The 21,196-nt window shown below is 39.5% G+C and overlaps 1 protein-coding gene across 2 annotated transcripts; it reads left to right on the top strand.

Annotated features, from left to right (window-relative positions):
* The first annotated feature begins 55 nt into the window (after positions 1–55).
* Positions 56–20,225, top strand: wbp1lb (WW domain binding protein 1-like b). Of its 2 annotated transcripts, none has more exons than XM_079681884.1 (4): positions 56–430; positions 7,969–8,071; positions 14,362–14,523; positions 16,608–20,225. In XM_079681884.1, the coding sequence occupies exons 1-4, from the start codon at positions 344–346 to the stop codon at positions 17,438–17,440; spliced, it is 1,185 nt and encodes a 394-aa protein (XP_079538010.1). In that variant the 5' UTR covers positions 56–343; the 3' UTR covers positions 17,441–20,225. The 2 variants fall into 2 exon arrangements, with proteins under 2 accessions (XP_079538010.1, XP_079538011.1); XM_079681885.1 differs by lacking the exon at positions 56–430 and adding an exon at positions 6,451–6,492.
* The last annotated feature ends 971 nt before the right edge of the window (positions 20,226–21,196 follow it).

Raw genomic sequence — 21,196 nt, forward strand, 5'->3', positions numbered from 1 at the left:
CTGTCCAATCACGATTCAGTCCGCAAAACCAGTGGCGATCCACGCAACTGCACGCCCATCACGTTGTGCACTGCACATGGATCGGGTCGAGGTGACCACGCCACACCCAGCCGACCGAGTGGCTGTGCTGGAGGAGCGGCTTGTCTAACAGCTGTATCCGCCAGTGGTACCGACACAGCCAGCGCCAGCTCCGAGTGAGATGTCCAGAGGAGGTGGTGCGTCCAGCGGCCTCTCAGCGCCACAGGGGCCGCGAAACAGTTGAACATATTCGGGCATAGTTTGCGAACAACACTGTTTGCGTGCGTATGTTTTTGTCGGAGCTGTAGCCACTTTTTTTGGAGGAATGAGAGGCGTATGTCCGGCTCTCAACATGGGATTGTTTTTGCACGCTGTTGGCTCTGTCACCCCCACCGAGTCCGCAGCAGACAGGGTAAGACTGAGCAGTCAAAAACAAGGCTCTCTCTCAGGGCTGTTAGCTAGCTAGTTATCCGGCTAACTTAGCAAACTGGAAAACTTTATATTAACTGGCTTATAAAACATGTCAAGTCAGTATAGCAACATAGTGTTTCTGTTTTCATTCTATATTGACTTTCTTTCACTTATAGTCTGCTGTCAAGAAAGATATTAGCATGCTTGTTGACTTCGTCTGCTAGCTGCGATAGCTAACCCAGTTAGCATAGTTAAAGTGAAGGGACGCTCGAGTCAGGGCCCTGCTGTGTTTTGTTTATGGTAAAGGCAGGGTTTGACATTTCAGTTAGAAGTGTGTTCCAAATAAAAATAAAGCAGTTCTACAGGTATGGAAGGGGCCGCACAGGTAGACATAACAAATAGCATTGACTGATACATGTATTGATTACTGCCATCTAAAAAGAAAATAGTTATAATATTATAGCAATTTATTTTATAAGATAATAAAATATGTTATTGGCAGTGTGTTGACAATGACGTTGTTATAATAAGTTGACCCAGTCATCATGTCATCAAGCAGATTTATTATTTATACAACTGTTTTAAATACAAGAATAACTGTATTATTATTAGTTAAAGTGTTATCGTACGTAGAACAGAATTTGAAGTACAGTCTCCATACATTCTCCTGTCTTTTGTATTATAATAGTCACCTTGGCAGATAATGATGTTGTTAAATGTGACTGTTAAATAATTCATGTTGATTAATAGGGGATAAGAGTAACCTTTTTTAAACTTCTGAATTGATATTCTTAGGGTTTCCTCCTTACAGCTAAACTTGTATTGTAACCTGGTGTTATTTCCTGTTTAGTACATTCACATTGCAACTTCTGAGGAGGTAGACATTAGTAGTGAGCTTCAGATTATTGTAAAAAACAAACCTACCTGCCAAGAGGGATATTTGTTTTACATTCTCAATTTGTGCAGCCTTACCCTGCTTTTGTTTTGGAGAAATGCTGTGGTTGCAATAATACACATTGTTGGGTTTCGTATGGCGTCCCTTGTGCATGCACAATATATATATATATATATATATATATATATATATATATATATATATATATATATATATATATATATATATATATATATATATATATAACATATAACATAGAGTATATTTAGTCATACAATTGTCCTTGGTCTTGTGACTTCTCAGTAAACATTTTAAAGGCGTTGACATTGCTCTGAGAGAAGCAGTTTGATTTGTAGTGTTTTTAGGCCATGATAAGTATGAAACCACAACTTTGCAAACTACCGAGTAAGACTTATTTATAACGGTATGTTGAAGCAGCAGATTTTGCATTACGTTGTTCAAGCACGTTGTCACTGTAGCATTAATGAAGAGATGCAGTTACAACATTCTTGCAACGCATCTGCCTTTTTTGCTGAGTTAAGACTTAACGATATGTCACAACTTTCTTTTTACTAGCTTGGCTAAAAAGATTTTCATGATAATTTAGATTGCATCAATGGCGTCCACATTACTGCTGTTTTCCTCTGATTGGATGAAATGACAAATCCAAAAGAACAATATGCTACATACCTAAGAATGTCTAGTCTTTGGTTTAGAGCTGGAACAGTATTGTGATAAGCGATTCATTGTTCAAACAAAATGTCATGCAATTCATAAGATATACATAAGTGAAATACACCTAAAAAAGCTATCCAAGCTGTAGAATAGGGGCCCACACACTAAACATTAAACAATAAACAGGAATTTATAATGTGTATTAATGGCACATCTTGAATCTGTGTTCATGTATTATACAGAAACTAAAAAAGCAAAAAAGAAACTAAACTAATCCAACACCCAACTTCTTAATGGTCCAAAACATTTATTTCATCAGTGTAAACATTGTTTTAAAAATAGCTAAGGTATAATAACACAGACATATTACTAGGGAAAGTAATGGTATCAATTCAAAGCATTTCAGAGAAATGTAAAATTGTTTAGAAAAGCCTGTTAGAAAATGCTGTTTTCAGCCTTTCAAAACAAGGAGATTTAGATTGTATTTGTTAGATTATATTAAACTACATATCTGGGTTTCGAATAGGGATGGGAATTTTAAAACAAATGTATATTTGAATATTCGACCCCCAAAAAAACGGTTAACCGATTAACCAAAATGTACATATCCTATAAAAAAATACATGTTCAAATAAGTATAGAAACCAAGTCGAATTTGTCAAATGTATTGAACTGGTGATCACAGTTTGAACAGTTGACAGCCATAGGCCTACAGCTTTCATGCTTAAAACATAACTTGGTTTTTAAATGAAAGAGGGATCCTACACGTAACACGGACAACATAACGGGTTAGGGTAACGTAACCCTATTACAACAGAGATCAACAACCTACAACAGGGCCTATGCACAGAATGCAGCTATTCAATACTCATTCTTGTTTAAGAATATGAGCATGTCTACTCAGGGGAGAGGCGGGTGTGGAGACGATTCACAATCAGGCCAGCTGTAGAGAAGACCCTCTCAGCTGGGATTTGGGCATAAGATGAGGTTTGAGTCTGCGTGATCTGCGTGTAGGGAGGGGCAGCAGACATATCATTAGCTAGAACGAGCTAGATCTGATGGATTTGGACATAAACACGAGAGAGAGATCAACACCTGCAGCTCTGCCCGCTGTGAGGGACAGGTGAGCGGAGCTAAACACATCTTTAGACCTAACACACTTAGCTATGGCACTGTCATTGAATATTCCATTTGATCATATGTAATCAACTTAGGCACCCCTCCAAAAAAAATTACAATAACAAATATTCATAACTCATTTTCTCATATCCGATACCTGAATAATTTTGAATATTCGATTAATCGTTCCCATCCCTAGTTTCGAACTCATCCCATTTTCATCTAGGACTTTGTGGATACTTGCATGGAAATGTTTCACTTTTTACTCTAATTTACAGGCCAATTGATTTAATCTAGAAAATAGTTGAGAGATTCATCAATAATGAAAATGAGTTGCAGTTCTAGTTATGTTGCTGTAACTTGGAGCTTTTTGTCCTTTTTATTTGTGGTGAGAAAGTAGAGAAAATGTATAATTCATCAACCCTATCAAGACTTTGTCAGTCCTTTTATACACGATATATACCCTCTTTGTTTTGTCAGTAGTGATGAGCTAAATATCTCTGAAGTGGTGATGGCTACAATTCCTCTGTGAGTGCATCACGGCACAAGAGCCACAAGCTAGGGGACAGAATTGGGCTTTACTTGTTGTTTTTCGGAGCAAAGAAAAGTATATTTTTATTTTGTAGTCACTTGTGTTATCACGTGTACTAGTGCCGTGTATCTATCTGTTTGTTATCAGTGCACGCATGTGAGCAAAATTGCTAAAGTTATGCAACCCGTAATTGCGGGCAGTTATCTATCCTCATTTCAGAGCAAACAATGGTACAAATGATGCCTTCAAGAAGTATGTTATCTGTTCATATATGAAAGACTCATTGCCCTTAGGAGACCATTTCAATCACATGACCCTGAGATATGTCTTCTACTTGAATTCATCCAAAAACAGGCAGCTATATTTTTTCTGTCACAGTATTTTGGTCAGATATTATGATTAACACTCAGATCTGTTTTCATCACCTGTTAACAGCAACAAGGCAAACCATTTCTTCTAGTTTGCATCATTTCCGTAATCTGTCAAAAATGTGTACCTTCCGCTGATAGATTTGAAACGTGATGTATTCAAGAGCTGGTGTCTCAAAAGCTTTAAAAGCGTTTTGTTTCTTTACACAGCTTATCATAGCACCTAAAATAAGAAACAAAAGTTGTCAGTTACTTTTTTCACATGACATCATGGGGTAAAAAAAAAGCTAGCATGTAAGCCGGGGTCTTCTCAGCATCCTCCACATACACATCTTAAATGTTTAAAATAATACAGTGTTTTGTTTTGGGGGGAAAAGGACCGTTATTAAAAAAAATATTATTATTATTACTTAATTGCAGGTATTAACATAGCAAGTTATCAATCTCATGAACTTTATCATTCACCCTGACACTTTAATATATTAACTGTGTAACCAAAATAATACTTATAATCATGATACTACCATCATTTCTGAAGCCATTGTCAAATGTCATATTTTTACATCACTGCATTTCTAACAATGTTCCGAGAGACCTCTTAGTTGACTGCAACATTTTTGTGTCCCAGTTTGATTATTGTCTTTGAATAGTACCAGCTACAGTAAGTGTCATCTTGTATCCTAAAGTCCTGGAAAACACAGTGTATGTTCTGACTTGTAGAATGTAGCTACTTGTTTGTTAAACTGAACTCCTCAGCTATGTGGGATAGTATTGCATTTCAGGGACAGTTCACACAAACAAAAATGTACCTGTCAATATAGATTGTTTTTAGATTTTAGGGATTTGAGAGATCTCCCAAGGCTCTTGCTCCAGATGTAAACAGCTGTAACGTTAGCCAACTCAGTAGGGCTAGGTGAGCTAGCCTTAGCTTCATTCTCCGCGTTGATACAACGGTGTTGTTCGTTAGAGAGAAAGTAGTTCCTCTATGAACCTGTGCACTACATGCCTTGTTTTGGATTATCTGAGTAACCGGGCCTTGATTTCTAAGAGACATTGCTGTCGAGTACTACTTCCTTTCACCCCCTTTTCTTTTAGAGAAGGTAAAAATGTCTACGACTAATACCTCCACAATTATTTAGATTGATAAATAGCTCTTAAAGTAAGAGGAAAAATAGGTGTTTTACATTTTTGGGTTGAACTAGCCCTTTAAGGCTGTTTGGAACGTATCAGTGGTGTTGTTACATCCATGACCTTGATGACTATAAAAAGCTCATTTCTTTGTTGCAAGACAGAATAATAAATAAGGGGTTGGCAAGGTCTTTATGTGCATCAGCTAACTTGCCAAGTCCCAACAGGCCTGTACTAAGTGGATCAACTCAGAATGAACTAAGAACTGTACCCTCTTAACTCCAGTGACTGTAATCGATAGCCGTTCTCACTGTCTGCTCATTTCAGCAGCTTCTCATTAAAAAGGTTTATTATTTTCTAACGCAGCGATCATTTCTGGGACGGTAACCAAATCCAACTTTAATCTGGTAGCGTAGCATGAGAGAGTGGATTGTTGCCTGTTTGGATGATAGACAGAGGAATCTAGTCCCTCCAGATTCTTTGCTCAGTCACTGTCTCCTATAAGATAAAGGTTACAGGATAGTCTCAGGTTAAGGCTTGATTGACGTCCCATCCCGCAATGTATCGTGCTGAGTGACATGCATGTCAAAGATTAGATGGAGCAATTTTTCTCCACGAAAGGCCCGTTCACGAAACCCCCCCGACCCACTTCAGTGCTCTGCTATCGTTATGCGGCACAGGCTGAAGACCCAAACAAACTAGATGGTTATCTGTATCCAATTCCAAAAAGGGCTCAGCAGCCTGCCAAGTGGGGAGCATATGGTGGGGAGTAGTGAGTCAGTGAAAACAGCTGAAGTTATCAGAGGAACAGAACATTATGTGTTTATTACACAGACAATTAAATCCCTCCGTGTTGGGGGTGTCTTTTTGGATAAAATGTCATGTTGATAAGGTTGAAACAGCTGCTGAGAGAACTTTTGAAGGTTGCGTCCACATTTAATGTCAGCAGTTTAGATTGTGCTGATCCAGCGTGTGACAAATCATTCCCGCTTTACCTACCGCTCCGTGTCTGGATTTCGCTCTGCTTTTCTCTCGCCCGTTCTCCCCAGGCCTCACACTTTAAGACACACACCTCTCAGCACCCTGTACGCCTTATTATCATGCCCAGCTAGGAGCTCGCCCTCCGCTGCTGCTTGGAAATTTCCGTAGAGCAGTCCTTGTCCATTGTTTGGGGTGAAGGAGTGTGTGTGGGGTGGACAGAGGGAAGAAAAAAAAGATAGAGAGGGAGGCAGGGACTGGGAGAATGTGTGTGAGTTTCTTTTGAGGGATAATGACTCATGAGGTTGCAGGGACTTGTCTGGGATTTTTGGATCATCGGCATGCATCGCAATCTGGGACCTGCACTGGTAATCTGCAGGGGTCAAACCTATCCTTCTCTAGAACTTGGGCTAGCTAATCATTACGCTCATTTAGAAGAAAAGGGATCTAGCTGGAAAAACCCATTTGAAAGGATTTTGATTACTCCCTTGTCTTCTGGCACTATGGGAATCATCGGATCTGATTATCCTCCTCAGTCAGGTTCGCTTTTGATCATTTCATTGACACTAGACAAATACCTTATTGGTTTTGGATTAAAGTTGACTCTCGTGCCGAACACTTTCTGATATTTTAAAGCTCTTTTAGGCCTCAGCTAAATCTTTCCAAGTTGAGTTTGTGTCTCAGATCTTGGGCAACATACTGAGAGGTTTTCACTGGCTGCCGTTCAGAAGTTTGCACTTGATATCTGTCTTGAACACTGATGAAACTCAAGCACCTTGTTTACTCCAGAGCTAAGTTTAAATGTGGCTACAAGATATGGCTGCAGTTTTATCATTCTAAATGAAATATCAGGGCTAGGCATGTAAGACGTGCTTTTTCTAGGGTTCTTTTCACCACCGTTCCCAAATATTTGTGTTCTTTCTTTCAGCTTTGAGTCCTGCTTCTCTTTCCCTCAGTGAATTGTTGTGTGGGAAAGTATTGTACATCAAAAGAAAGCATGCAAATACATCATACTACCTAAAAGCTGTTTTTTGTATGCAACTGGAACATAGTACATGTTTGAACAAACTGAATAAATGATTACACAATGAACTAGCTTTAGAACAAATTGAAATAAGGCCTTTTGACATGTCACTATAGGAAAAACAAGGGTGTGTAGATAAAACGGTGAGAGCTGCTTTAGTGTCATGGCCAAGTCGTTCTGTATCGTCTGTCACTGTCACAGTGCCATGGCTTATTGGGACACTTGAAAACAACAGACATTGTCAATGTTATCTATACCTATTGAAGTATGTGACTCAAGAAACACGAGTTATTTTGGTATTTATTTGTTATCAAATCGTTTCAGGTTAAGCCTCATTTGTGAAAACATGCTGCTCTAACAATGACAGTAAAAATACTCAAGTTGTCTGGGCTGCTTAGCAACAAGGGTTTAGGTATTTGACTTAGAATACACATTTTAATATAATTGCATGAAGCGATATTCTAAAAAAACGGAAATGTTTCTTTAAAGTTCAGAACATGACTTCTTATGTAGCTTCTAAGCAGGTGAAATGTTCTGCAGATTATCTTTTTATTTTTGCTTGCTTAATGCAGATAATTTTATCTTTTTGTTTCGGCAATAAATAGTTTTCCAAACAGAGCAAAACATGGCACAAATGTAATTTCACACTGTGTCAAGGAATAAAAACATGAATCATTGTGGGGGGTTCTGTTATTTGAATTTATTGGCACAGCTCACCGTAACCAGATTTCTTAAGATGATGTTTCTTTTAGGTTGTTTTTTTTAGTAGAGATGTTGATAACACTTTCCTTTTTAAAGGGACACTGCTCCTCTCTTACAGAGCCTACTGCACTGTGAAGGTGTGAACAACCAGAGCTACGTCTGTGAGTCTGGACACTGCTGCGGGGAGTCCTTGTGCTGCAGCTACTACTATGAGCTCTGGTGTAAGTATCCTGCTTAAAAGAAAAAATATATACATACATACCCCTTGTCACTTTCTCGCCAAACGCCTCTACTATTGAGGCCTAGGATATTTAGCTACCTCAATTATTCTGTTGTTGCCCAAAAATCTCAGCACCCCTGAGGATTATTAGTAATAACAAATACATTTAGATTTATTTTGAATAAAGTATGGGCGTGTTTTGGATTCTACAACATTTTTCAAGAACGTTATTGTTATTATGAAAGCACAACCACATTGGAGTTGGGACAGCCTCAAATGGTGCATATAATTAAAAAAAAGAAACACATGGAATAGATAAGGCATGGATTGGCCAATATAACAACATTTTAGCATTATAAGAATTAGGGATGCACCGAATATTCGGCCGCCGAAAATTATCGGCCGAAAATGGTTAAAAAAGGCCCTTTCGGCCGGCACCGAAAAAATATCACCGAATGTCAGAGAACAGGGTTACGTTGGTAAGCTAACGTGTTGTTGTGATGACGTAATCAAAACGCGGCGACAAGCACGGCGCGCGACCATGCTCGCGGCTGGCTCACAGCCAACATGTCTGCCGCTTGGAGATATTTAAAAATATCAGCGAAAGAGGCGCGGATTGCGATTTGTAAAACGTGTTCAGCTGACATTTCTCGAGGGGGTGTAACTGCAAAGACTTTCACCACTTCGGGATTACTCCACCACTTGAAATCAAAACACCCGGACAAATATGCGGAGTAAGATCAAATCACAAGCACTGACAGCAAGAGACTGTTCAGCGCTGCCTCTCATGTGCTTGATGAGAAGAGGAACAGACTTATGGCTGATAAAGCAGAGAAGCTACTGTTCATTAAAAAGAACCTCCCACTTTCCCTTAATAAGTAGACAAGGCTGGCTTATCATAAGCTTATCTAGTTCTACATGTCTACTCTATACCCACTTTCCTGAACAATTTTCATTGTGAGTTATAATTCACCATCTCAGGTTATCATTAGGGGGAAATGACAGCAGCACAGTGTTCAATATATTGTACTTTCGGTATCTAAATGATACAATGTTGTTTACATTGCTCATGAGGACAGACCTATGGGACAGACCACCTTATTTGCAGATTCTTGAAATTGTAATTTAATTTGTAATTGATTGTGGATTTTGTATCCAGTTTTCACTTTATGTATCTTTATACAATGTTTACTACTTTGCTTATGAGGACAGACAGCCTTATTTACAGATTCTTGAAATTCAACTGTAATTTCATTTGTAAATAGTTACATTCATGTGGATTTATCCAGTTTGCACATTTGTATGCATGCACTTATAGGTGCATTTGTTGTTGTTGAAGGCCTGGCTGTTACAGTCTTTATTTACACTATTTTGTTGTAGGCCTACTGGCCTAGATGTTTATGCAGTTTTAAAGCACCTTGGCTTTGTTCTGAATGCACTTTGTTGTAGTTATCCAACAGAGAAAATAAAATGCTCTTGACATGGAATTAATGTACTGTATGCATTCAAAAGTGCTGAATAAATGTTTTATGGACCCATAATGGTGATTATTATTTAAGTTAAGTTTTGCCATAATCATGTCTTTTTCCATAATCAGGCAGCTGAACAACATTGGTAAAAAATGTATACATATTATATATATATATATATATATATATATATATATATATATATATATATATATATTTCTATTAATCATTTTCGGCCTTTCGGCATTCGGTTTTCGGCCAACTGTTTCCTATTTTCGGTATCGGTTTCGGCCAAGAATTTCCCATTCGGTGCACCCCTAATAAGAATAAAATATCCATAAATTCCAGGGAAAAAAGTGTAATATATTAGCAGCAGCAAAAGTTTACATTGGGACAAATCTGTTTCTAGGAATATTTTTTTTTGTAAACTATGTCATATTACCTTTTTTCAGATTCAGCTGACAGTGATAGAGCATCAGAGCTTCCGGAATTTGACAAAGACTATGTAGAAAAGGTCCAAAAATGTTCTTTTAGCAGAAAGTAAAGAACCTTAAAGGTGCGGTAGGTAATTTTGGAGAAACCAGCTCGAGTGCGCTAGAATGTGAAAAAATCTGCCACTCCCTTACAGAGCCCCTCCTCCAACACACTCAAACGCGCACATGACCAATGAGGGCACGAGATAAGTTTGTGCACAGATGGAAAGCTGACAGGCAGGTAGGCCATCCAGTTATTTTAGCCGGGCCAGCTCAGATGATTGGTCGTGCTTTTTACAGCGCTACGGCTTCCACAGATGACGTCTTTTTATGGATGTTTTGTCAAAGCATTTAATATATTCATTGCTATCGGGATGTTAAGAGCATTCCATGGAATATAACAAAAAGTGTTTCTGAAATAAATTACATACCTCACCTTTAAGTTTAAAATAATTAATAATTTAAAGATATCTTTCTTGGGATTACCATAAAATAGTGATGGTAGGAGTCTCTGGGTTATTGAAACACAAAACATTTTTTTGAAAATGTTGAAATGCATTAAATTTACTTTTTGATTCAAGGTATGTTATGTTTCAGCTAAACCTCCTTCCCACTCTAAACATTTTTTACATGTGATAATGTAATGATACGTGTATATGCAGTATTAAATGTATTATATATATTAGTATTATTCCCCCCCCCTCACATCCGCAACCTCGGAGTCATTTTCGACAGTCAGCTCAAATTCAACCACCATATAAATCACATCACCAGGACCACCTTTTTCCACCTCAAAAACATTGCCCGTCTCCGCCCATCACTCTCCTCCTCTGCTGCTGAAACCCTGATTCATGCATTCATCACTTCACGACTCGACTACTGCAATAGCATCTTCTATGGCAGGCCTATTCAACTGGCGGCCCGCGGGCCAGATGCGGCCCAGAACCAACTCCCGAGTGGCCCAGCCTCCCGTAGCCAAATTCCTACACTAGTACAGACCATGAACGCAACACTCCGCGTTGCATAGAAACCACCAAACCACAACGCAGCACATTTTTTGTAAGTGCATCTAGTGGTGCTAGTAACGGTGGTCCTATGATAGCAACTCTAAAACATGTCTCTCTCAACTCTGAAGCGTAAACAGAGACAAAACGGTCATTGATCTTGTGGAGCAGATCCAAGTAAAGCTGGACCTTTTCGCGACCGACTTGAGCACGGGTCGGATGCTGCATTTTCCGACGCTCCCTAAACACATCACATCTCCGGCACAAATCACGGATGTGATGACAGATTTCATTGCGAGGTTGAAAGAGAACTTTTCCGGTCGATTGGATGGACTTGCTCTGCCCACAGAGGTGATGGGCTTTGCCAGAGACCCCTTCACTGTTGCAATAGAGGGGGACGTATCAACCAGAGCAAAGGAAGTGGTCCACTGCATCGACAAGGGGAAATATACACTGGAACTTATTGACATGCAGCGCACTAACGGGCCAGCGAAGTTTTGGAGTGATGTCAAAAAACAGCAGTTCCCTAACGTTCAGAAAGTAGCGATCTGTGTGCTCAGTATGTTTGGATCAACATACACATGTGAATCAAGCTTTTCACACATGAACTCAATCAAAAGTAGCACTCGCTGCTCCCTGACTGACAGCACCCTTCACCCATTTCTTAGGATTGCATTGACATCCTATGAGCCAAAAATCACTGCTCTTGTTCAAAACAAAAAAATTCCCTGCCTTCTCCCATTGAGAAAGTCAGCGATGACAAATCACAAATGAGGTGATAGTAAGCACCTAGTTTACTATAGTAGACGTGTACTATAGTATTCATTCATATAGTTACCCGTATCCCTTGTTATGGGTTTGTGCACTGAAGGGTTTGACAGTTCTTTCTGTATTCATTTAAATGCACTTTGTAATGTGTCTGGGTCAAATGTGACCAAAACGTATAATTTTGTTGTTATTACTTGAAAAGTGAAAAAATAGTATTGCTACAGTACTACCTCTTTGTGTTGCATTGGAGCTCTTTAGCTGTTTTTTTGTATGTGAGGACATTTATTAAGACTGCTATTATTGTATTCAGTAAATGCACTTTGTGATGTGCCTGGTTAAACAAAAATAACCTGAATATTTGACTTCTAAAGCAAACAAATGTAATGCTACAACTATGCACTTTTTTTTCAGATTCTGTTAAATTAATGCTAATTTGTTTGTTTTTATGCACTTTTTGAGCTACCTTTTGTTAGATGAACAATGAATAAAAATTGCATGTTTTTCATCGCAGTAATATGTGTTGGTTTAAAATGTGTCACTACCCGCTTTTTACAGGCCGCTGAATATCTGGCCCAGCTCAATTTTGTAGTTATAAAATCTGGCCAACTGAATATGTAGTTGAATAGCCCTGCTCTATGGCATACCATCCAACCTCCTCAATAAACTCCAACATATCCAGAACTCTGCTGCCCGCCTCCTCACCCACACCCGCTCCCGAGACCACATCACTCCCATCCTCCAGAACCTCCACTGGCTCCCCGTCCGTCAAAGAATCCACTTCAAAGTCCTCCTCATTACTCACAAAGCCCTCAACAACCAGCCCCCCCCCTACCTCACAGACCTGCTGCACCACCACACCCCTTCCCGCTGCCTCCGCTCATCAGAAGCCAACCTCCTATCCATCCCCACCCGCACCAATCACCGGACCTGGGGGGACAGAGCCTTCTCCGTCGCTGCCCCCTCCCTCTGGAACTCAATCCCACAACCCATCAGAGACTGCACCGACCTCACCACCTTCAAAAAACTCAAAAAAACTCACCTCTTCAATCTGGCTTTTCATGTGTGATTGTTTTTGTATTATTTGACTTTAACTTTAACTATATATTTATTTGTTGTTCCTTTCTTCTCTTTTCTTTTTTCTTCACTATTATCTGTAAAGCGTCTTTGAGCACCTGTAAAAGCGCTAACAAATTAAATCTATTATTATTATTATTATTATTATTATTATTACTTTACACAGATTCTGCTTTTGAAAATATTCTATAAATGTCTGTGATAATGTAGCCACATTATTTCCACAAGGCGGGCATGACATAAGATGTTTGGTATGCTCAGACATGATGTCTGTCTGGGCTCCATCCATGTTTCTGACCCTGTAACCTTTTTAAATCGTCTGCTACAAATCTTCCATGACAGTTTCTTCTGGCCTTCATTGATGTCATGAGGCTTAGGAACAGGCTGATGGCATATGGGCAGTGCTTGCAGTCAGGATATAAGGGTTTTAACTTAAGGGCTGGAATCCTTGTTTACACACACACTACAGAAACATGTTTTCTACAAGATAACGCTACTTACCTTATTAGATAAGACTTTTTAAAAAAGGGCGTGAGAAATGCACTTGTGATGATTTAACGCAGATTATTTCATACGTTCCTGTTGCTTTAAAGTCACCATGGGTTTATGTGCTTAGTTAAGACAAATATTACAGACATGTATTTACTGTACATGCCACTATATAAGCTTGGAACCACCAACATAGAAAAATCATATTTTAGCCTTTGGTCGTTGCCTGTTTTCAGAGAAAAAATTCACATGTAAGATAATATAACGTGTTGCGTCATGATTTGCAAAGTGTCATGCTTCCTCCTGCAGTAGAGGCTGGAGTTTAGATGGTACCGTGCTTTTGTTTGTTGAAAATAATAATAATCACCTACAATGTATTGTAGCGCTAGCCAATAGAAGCGCAAGTGTAACATAGGGATGTCACTATTTTGTGGAAATAAACAAAGAAGTCCAATGGAGGCGTTTTAGGCAGAGGGGTTAGTGTGTGGGAGAGCATTTACATGCTCAAAACCTACATAACCTATATAAAGAGAAAATCCCACAAATCATAATAGAGCCCCTTTTAAACAATCAAATTGTGCTGGGATGTGGTATTCATAATTTTTGTCTTTATTTATTTCAACATTCACAATCAGAGTTTAGTGCGTGTCTAATATCTGTGGTTGCTCCACAGAGTAAACTGTCAGTGTCTTGTTGTGGAGATAAGTACGGACTTGGACCTCTTGATGATTGAATTGATTATATGACGTCAAATTCCTAATGCAATGCATACAGTTTACAAGCACGTAGATGTTTCACTATTATAACCAGAGGTTGGTTGTATTGGATCTGTTTGTGTTAGCAACAGGCAGAACAAACTAGTACGGTTTATGGACATTGTAGAAGACACTTTCCTGTTAACACGCCTTCATCATCCAAAAAGTTTATTATACAATATAGTGCCAAACAATCTTATATATTTGTTATAGTTTCACTGTAAGCAGAACATGACAGTGTTGATTCCTCTCTCTTCAGGGTTTTGGTTGGTGTGGGCGATCATCTTCATCCTGAGCTGCTGCTGTGTGTGCCACCATCGCCGCACCAAACAACGTCTGCAGCAACAACAACGGCAGCACGAGATCAACCTCATCGCCTACCGCGAAGCACACAACTACCCCTCCGTGCCCTTCTTCTTCAGTAAGATCTGCTACACCAACACAGACAAGATAATAAGGAAACATGATATAGTTGTTCGTATTTTTGTACGCCAACCAGGAAATTATCATGGCAAAAGGTCCCTTGACAAAAAAACGCAGGATTCTTTATCGGATTTTGGGAATATTGCAGTAATAAGATTTGTGGAAAACACACATTTATGACACTTTGAGAAAAACACATTCTGATCAGCAGGATAATCTCAACACGCGATTATAATAGATGAAGCTTAAATGCAATAGCCGGAATTAAGTTGCTAACCCTAGTCTGTAAACAAACTACATTGTGCTCATGTAGCATCACCCCCGCTAAACTAAAGGCTGTCTCGTGATAGGGGAGAATATTTGTTGTAATCAAATTTAGTTGGCTTAGTGTGTTTGTGTTGGAACGTCTCTCTCAAAAGGTAATTACTCTAGCTGTCAGAGGGGGGAGACAAAAGTTCTACACTACAACTTAAAAATGAATACCATAACGCCAACAAGTGTTAGCTTAGCAATTGCAGAAACATTTTACAGAAAAAAATCTAAATAAATGTGTATTTAAGATCAGTGGCACAAATTAGATTTTTGGGGACATTTTCCTCAAGAGTTGACAAAAAAAACATATGTTCAAGGCATCTTGAGTGCGTAAACAAGGCCTTCCTGTCAGAATTTCAGGTTTAAATCTAAATGGATACAAAATATTGACGTATGTTTTTGAAAGTGTAATTTTGAAGTGTAATTGTGCTGAAGCATTTAATTGTTTTGTATGTACAGTAGTGCAAGGGGTTAATAGCAGGGGCATCACTCTGTTTTAAAAGTGGTTATTTAAAAATAAAACTATTGTGTGCAAACCTTTTTTTGCACACACTAATTTCCGTCAGGCTACAGACTCATTATATGTGTGTGGCCAGGGAAAAGGATTGAGGAAGCCAATGTTCTCTTTGATGATCTCTCGTCTTGAACCCGCCTGTTCTCCAAAATCGATGTTTGCTTCCTCCCCCCATTATATATATTTTTTTTCTTTGAACATGTAAACTACGCATTCTGGTACTCTCTGACAAGAAAATAAAGGAAGAAGACAAGATGAACTTCAGGCAAACAGGCCAAGCAATATTGCCGCAAGCATGTTGTTTGAGTCATTTTAGAATCAGTAGAGTAAGGAGGAATTCTTTTTTGTTTACTTTTTTAAATGACATTGCCTGCGCCCTGCTGCTGCAAAGTGGGAGCAATGTTTTTCTTTACATTTTCTATTAAAAGTTTAGTAACATGTCCAAATTGAAATACTTTGTGCACGCTATTTTTCAGAACATTTATAAGTTGTACTGGTCATTTCAAAAAGTGGTGGGGACATGTCCCCAGCATAAATGACGCCTATCCGAGGGCCAGTGCTGCCCCCCCCCTTCCTGCAGTCATGCAACATGTTGAAGTGTTAACCCCAAATTGCTCGGTAGGCATGTCTACAGTATTGAAGTGTATGTTAGTCGCTTTGGATAAAGGTCTCAGCTAAATAACATGTAATGTAATAACTTGACCCCATTACAAGGATTACCAGCTGCGTGTCGAGTGTACGACTCAAAGGTCGCCTATGTCAAGTCTATCGTAGAGGTGAAGGTGTTTTGGAAAACAAAAACTCAGTTCTTAACCGTTAGAATTTCAAGCACTAACACGTAATTATCAAACTGAGGAATTAAAAAGGAGTGACAAACAGCGCGGTATGAGCCTGGCTCAGTGTAATGTTTGCACTGACATGTATCCCTGGTTTCAAACAGCGTCAGAACCTTCCCTGTTTGCATGCCCCAGTTTTCAGGAAACGACCGGCATCCTTGGGTCCTTGCCAGTGTTGCAACAGCATCACGTCCAGAGCTGCAACGGCCTTCAGCACAGAATTGACCCAGATATGAGCTTGTTTTGTCACATTTTCCCCCTATTGCTTTGGGAATGTTTGAATAAGTGGAAGTTCAGTGAGGTCATGTTAGAATCTTTAGGGGTCAGACAGCGAAGTTATGTGAATGCAAAAATAACTAAGTGTTGCTGCCATGGAACATTTTCAGTGCTTAAGCAGATTTCTGCTTTTTTTTAAATCAGGGTTTCTGCCAAACTACCTCCTGCCTGACTACGAAGAGGTGGTCAACCGGCCCCCGACTCCCCCCCCTCCCTACAGTGCCTTACACACAGGCCCATCCTCAGTGGCTACTAGCCCCCTGGCTCCTGATCAGCAGGAGGGACACTGTCCAAACATCCAGCCCACTCCAGTGCCCCCGGTCTCTGACAGTCTGTGCAGACCCGGGACAGAGGAACCACAGCCCCCCACCTTAGACTTGAGGCCAAAGCCTGACAACAAGCCGCAAGAGTCTGGCGTGATACCGCTGTCAGATGGACTCAGGGAGCGACTTAGCAGCCCGGAGAAAAGGAGCGAAGGTGCGGAGGACTGCTGCAAGGACCCCCTGTTGAAGGAGCCGACGGAGGGTCCTGCTGCAGACAAAGATCGACTCCCCAATGGACGGAGGAGGCGATTCACGGGGGACTCCGGGATTGAGGTGTGTGTGTGCGGCTCACGAGGGAGCAGCGGTTTTAGTGGAGCTGGAGGGACAGGCCAGGAGGGAAAGGAGTTGAGGGAGCTAGAGGGTCTGCTGGGGCATGAGGGGGTAGATGAGGAGCAGGGGGGAGAGGAGGAGGAGGAAGAAGAAGAAGAAGAGGCGGGCGACTTCTGCGACAGCTGTGGCAATCCAGTCTCCTTCAGTGTGGAGGAGGAGCAGGCGCCGGGCGAGCCGGAGAGGCGGGTCGCACCCGGGCCTCCTCAGCCGGCTTACCAAACAAGCGGTGCCGCGCCCCACCCCCCCGTATGCCTCCTCCTCCTCCACACCATCAACGAGCAGGAGGGGCCGCACCTCGGCCCCATCACTGAGCCGCAGGGCTGACACAAACACCTGCAGGTCGGATGTCGAAGAGGGAAGAGGCTTTTGTATCTGATGGGTGATTTATGTCTAAATGCTGAGTATGAGTATATGTGTGTAGATAAAGCAGGTGTGGGAGCGGGAAGTTGAAACTCAACCAAATATGACTGAGTGAGTTAAGAAAACCTGCCCCCCCCCCCTCACACTGGAACGGTGGCCTTAACCTGCATTTTTTTGGGTTACGTTCGGGCAGTTCAAGCCCCTTTAACAAGCCTGGGGCAAATTGAGACACACACACACACATACACATACACACACACACACACACACACACACACACACACACACACACACACACACATACACACATACACATACACATACACACATACACACACACTCCTTCAGTTGACCTTGTCATGCAACAGAAAGTACTGACACACAGTCAAAGACTTGAAAGCTAAAGCTGTGACGTCAGAAAGGGACATTCACTGCCCTGGATTAACGCAGCTCTACATTTTGGGTGCTTTCAACGTTTCTACCAAGGCGTTTTTCAAGGCAGGAAACTAGGTAGTAAAAAAAAAAAGGAACACACACAGCAGGAACATTTTTGGGTGAGTGCAATGTGGATTTGCCACTGTGCGTGCTTATGCAAACTGATACTGTACAGGGACGCTAGTACAAGACTGTGTGACGTCCCATCAGACTTCAGAAGTGCTTTTTTAGCTTTTCAAAAACCGCTCTGCCTTGTGTGTGTTTGTGTTGCTCTCTATCTGCCCCAGCTAGTCATAGACAAGTATAAGTGCATTTACAAATGTTCATGTGAGCAGTTCCTATTTTGCACAAAGTGTATGTATCTTTATAAATGAAACTTTAATGGCTTAAACAAATCAAAACAGAAATAACTTTCAGTCTTAAATTGCAGTTACATAATTTAGCGTCTTAGGGTTTTGGTGCAACATCAATAAGAAATGGACCTCTGTGGATTGTTAGTAGGGAATGCAACAGACTAACTCTGTACACAATCACTTAAAAAAACAAATGGAATGTTTGTAGTATGTGCCTACGCTCCCCAAAGAAAATGCAGAACTTTTATGGAACAATGACGGTTTCAATGAAACTGAGAGACAATGACAAAGCAGGTACCAAAAATAGAAAATAACATATAAAAAGCTTCTTAGAGATTACAGATGAGAACGTCAGACCTCAAACTTAGTCACTTCTGTACATAACCACCTTCACCAGCTATACAAATATTGACACCCTGTACTGGAATTTCATAGTAGCACAACCTGATACACTTTTGCTGTGGTATTCATCCATTAAACATCAATAGCAGCATCCTGTAGGGTCTGTTGAGTTGGATTTAATTAGACTGGTGCAATTAACCAAAAATAGCTATATGAACAGCTATATAACTATAAATATGTTTTACTAATTGATGACTCTGTCAATATAATGCACTGTGCTGTACAATCTGAGAGGAAATGTTCCGTGTATGTGTATACCATAATTTAGGCTGTTAAATGGAATAATACCTATTTGGGGACTTGAATTAATGAATAAAGGAAAATAAACCAAGTAGCAACAAATAAGATAAGGTAATAAAATAAGTTTGGTAGTTGTCCTTTTGTTATTATCAATACCAGTAAACAAGAGGATATTAATTGACTTGGTACATGTTTTATGGACCAACATTACAGTTTAAAAAGCAATATTGATAATGCTGCAATGCGAATAGAAAGCAAAGACCACCGTTGTTCCATCATAAGTATGTTGTAATGCCTGTAAGATCGTGAATGTTTTAAATCTAACCTTTTAATCCAGATTTGACAGAAGTTTTGATGATAAATGGGCCATGAAAAATGACACTTGTTGTAACAGGAGCATGCCATGTAAACATTTACAAAAATAAGTGAAATTAGATTCTGTCCATTCCCTGAAGCGAACTGGAACTTGGTTGATGCGACATGTCATTGTGTCAGGATAATGTATTTTTTTTGTACTACTTTGGAGCACCCTGAAAAATGCACACGTCCCAATGTTTGCAAAGCACAAATGTTTCCTTTCACAGATTTCTATTTTAGGGCCTAAAACAATCTTAACAAGAGATCTCTAAACTTCTAGCACAAATTAAATTGTGTCATGAACTTTCTGTATAAGCAGTAAGATGATTGAATCTTACCCATGAATGCCTGAACACTCTAAAGTGCTTTATATGTTGATTCTTTTTTTCTGAGCTAAAAAGTGAGATTGTGGGACATGTAGTACCAAGAAAAAATATTTTTCATATCGACTGAAAACCTTAAAAAAATAAAAATATTGGAACTGTATACAATTTCAGAACCACTTTATATTTGAAAATATGTAAAATATACTGTAACATGTTTATGAACCAAATAGTTGCTTTCATAATTTGTATGAAATCATTAGCTTTATTGTTATGGACAGCTTTTCTCATTATGGCTATTATTTGTTTCTGTTATGAGAAGATTTCACTTCTTCAGCTGTGTGAAGGGTACGTTTTGACTAAAAATACAGTCGATAAATGTAAACAAGATCAGGGGCATCTTGCCAAAGACACCTTTTCTTTCTTAAACCAGTGTGTGTAAGGTGGTTTTGGACGTATCATTTCAATGTTCTGATCATAAGCCATTCATTACAACCAACAAGATGGATGTATGTTAAATAAAACATGCCCTTTCAAATTCAAGCTGACTCTTGTTGTTAAGACTGAGTGAAGCTCTATTTTTGTGTGTGGAAAACTAAACTTGCACTTCTAAAGACTGAATAAAAAAAGTATAACATGCATGTCATATCTTTGGGATTTCTTTTTTTCAAACTTTGTTTTTAACAGTTTTTTGTATTTGTTACATCAAACAGTGTGAAAGCAGACAGGGTCATCATGGGTAAAATAAAATGCTTAATATCATGTAGAAAGAAAGAAAAGAATAAACATACAATACATACACACACACACACCCCTATGCAGTACATTTGTATTCACATTTATCTATTTAGATACTCTATTTGTATACGTGTACATATATATACATTAAAATACATATGGCTAATGAAGGCAGGGTTACATCAAACTATCCGAGTCTTTGGGTCCTCTCTGTCCATGATTGACCTTTAAATTGGTCTGATTCTTCCATGTATAGACTGAGATCCATTTATTTGGCTTTAGCATAGGGTTAAGTAAAGCAAGTTTTACAAACAAAGCAAGTATAGGAAAAGGACAAGTGGTGGAAAAAGAATTCAGATGCTTTACTTGAGAAAAGTACCAATACATTATTTTCAAAATATCTAATTACAAGTACAGGTATAAGTCCTGCATTTTAAATCTTACTTTAATAAAAGTACAAAAGTATTATCAGCTAAATGTACAAAAAGTTAAGATAAACATTGCACAGAAAAATTGCCTTCATGTGTGTATATCATTATATTTGTAAGCGACATTTCTAGATACTATTGTTGAATCACGTAGCATTTAACTGTTTTAGACAAACATAGTTCTGATTTACTTTTTGTAAAATATTTAAATAATTGTACTCTTTTGTGACTTGGAAGCAGGGCCCGACCCTGGCCAACTTGGGGCCCCAAGCGACATTGTGAGATGAAAATCGGCAGTAAATGGGAGTCAGGCAAAACATGGGCGTTGGCACGCCCTATTCGGAGTGGTGTGCGTCGCTTCGTCGGGTCTTTTCTGCCGACCTGACGCCTTTTCTTGCCGAGAACACCACCGGAAGTCGGACAAAGGGATTACACTGATTGGCT

Source organism: Notothenia rossii (assembly GCF_949606895.1).
Source record: "Notothenia rossii genome assembly, chromosome: 1".
In the NCBI taxonomy this organism is placed as follows: domain Eukaryota; kingdom Metazoa; phylum Chordata; class Actinopteri; order Perciformes; family Nototheniidae; genus Notothenia; species Notothenia rossii.

Bases quoted from the DNA above. Each gene is read 5' to 3' on its own strand.
- wbp1lb (XM_079681884.1), top strand. From the start codon at position 344: ATGAGAGGCGTATGTCCGGCTCTCAACATGGGATTGTTTTTGCACGCT. The intron at 431-7,968 runs GTAAGACTGAGC...CCTCTCTTACAG, and splicing joins CCGAGTCCGCAGCAGACAGG to AGCCTACTGCACTGTGAAGG. The intron at 14,524-16,607 runs GTAAGATCTGCT...TTTTTAAATCAG, and splicing joins CTCCGTGCCCTTCTTCTTCA to GGTTTCTGCCAAACTACCTC.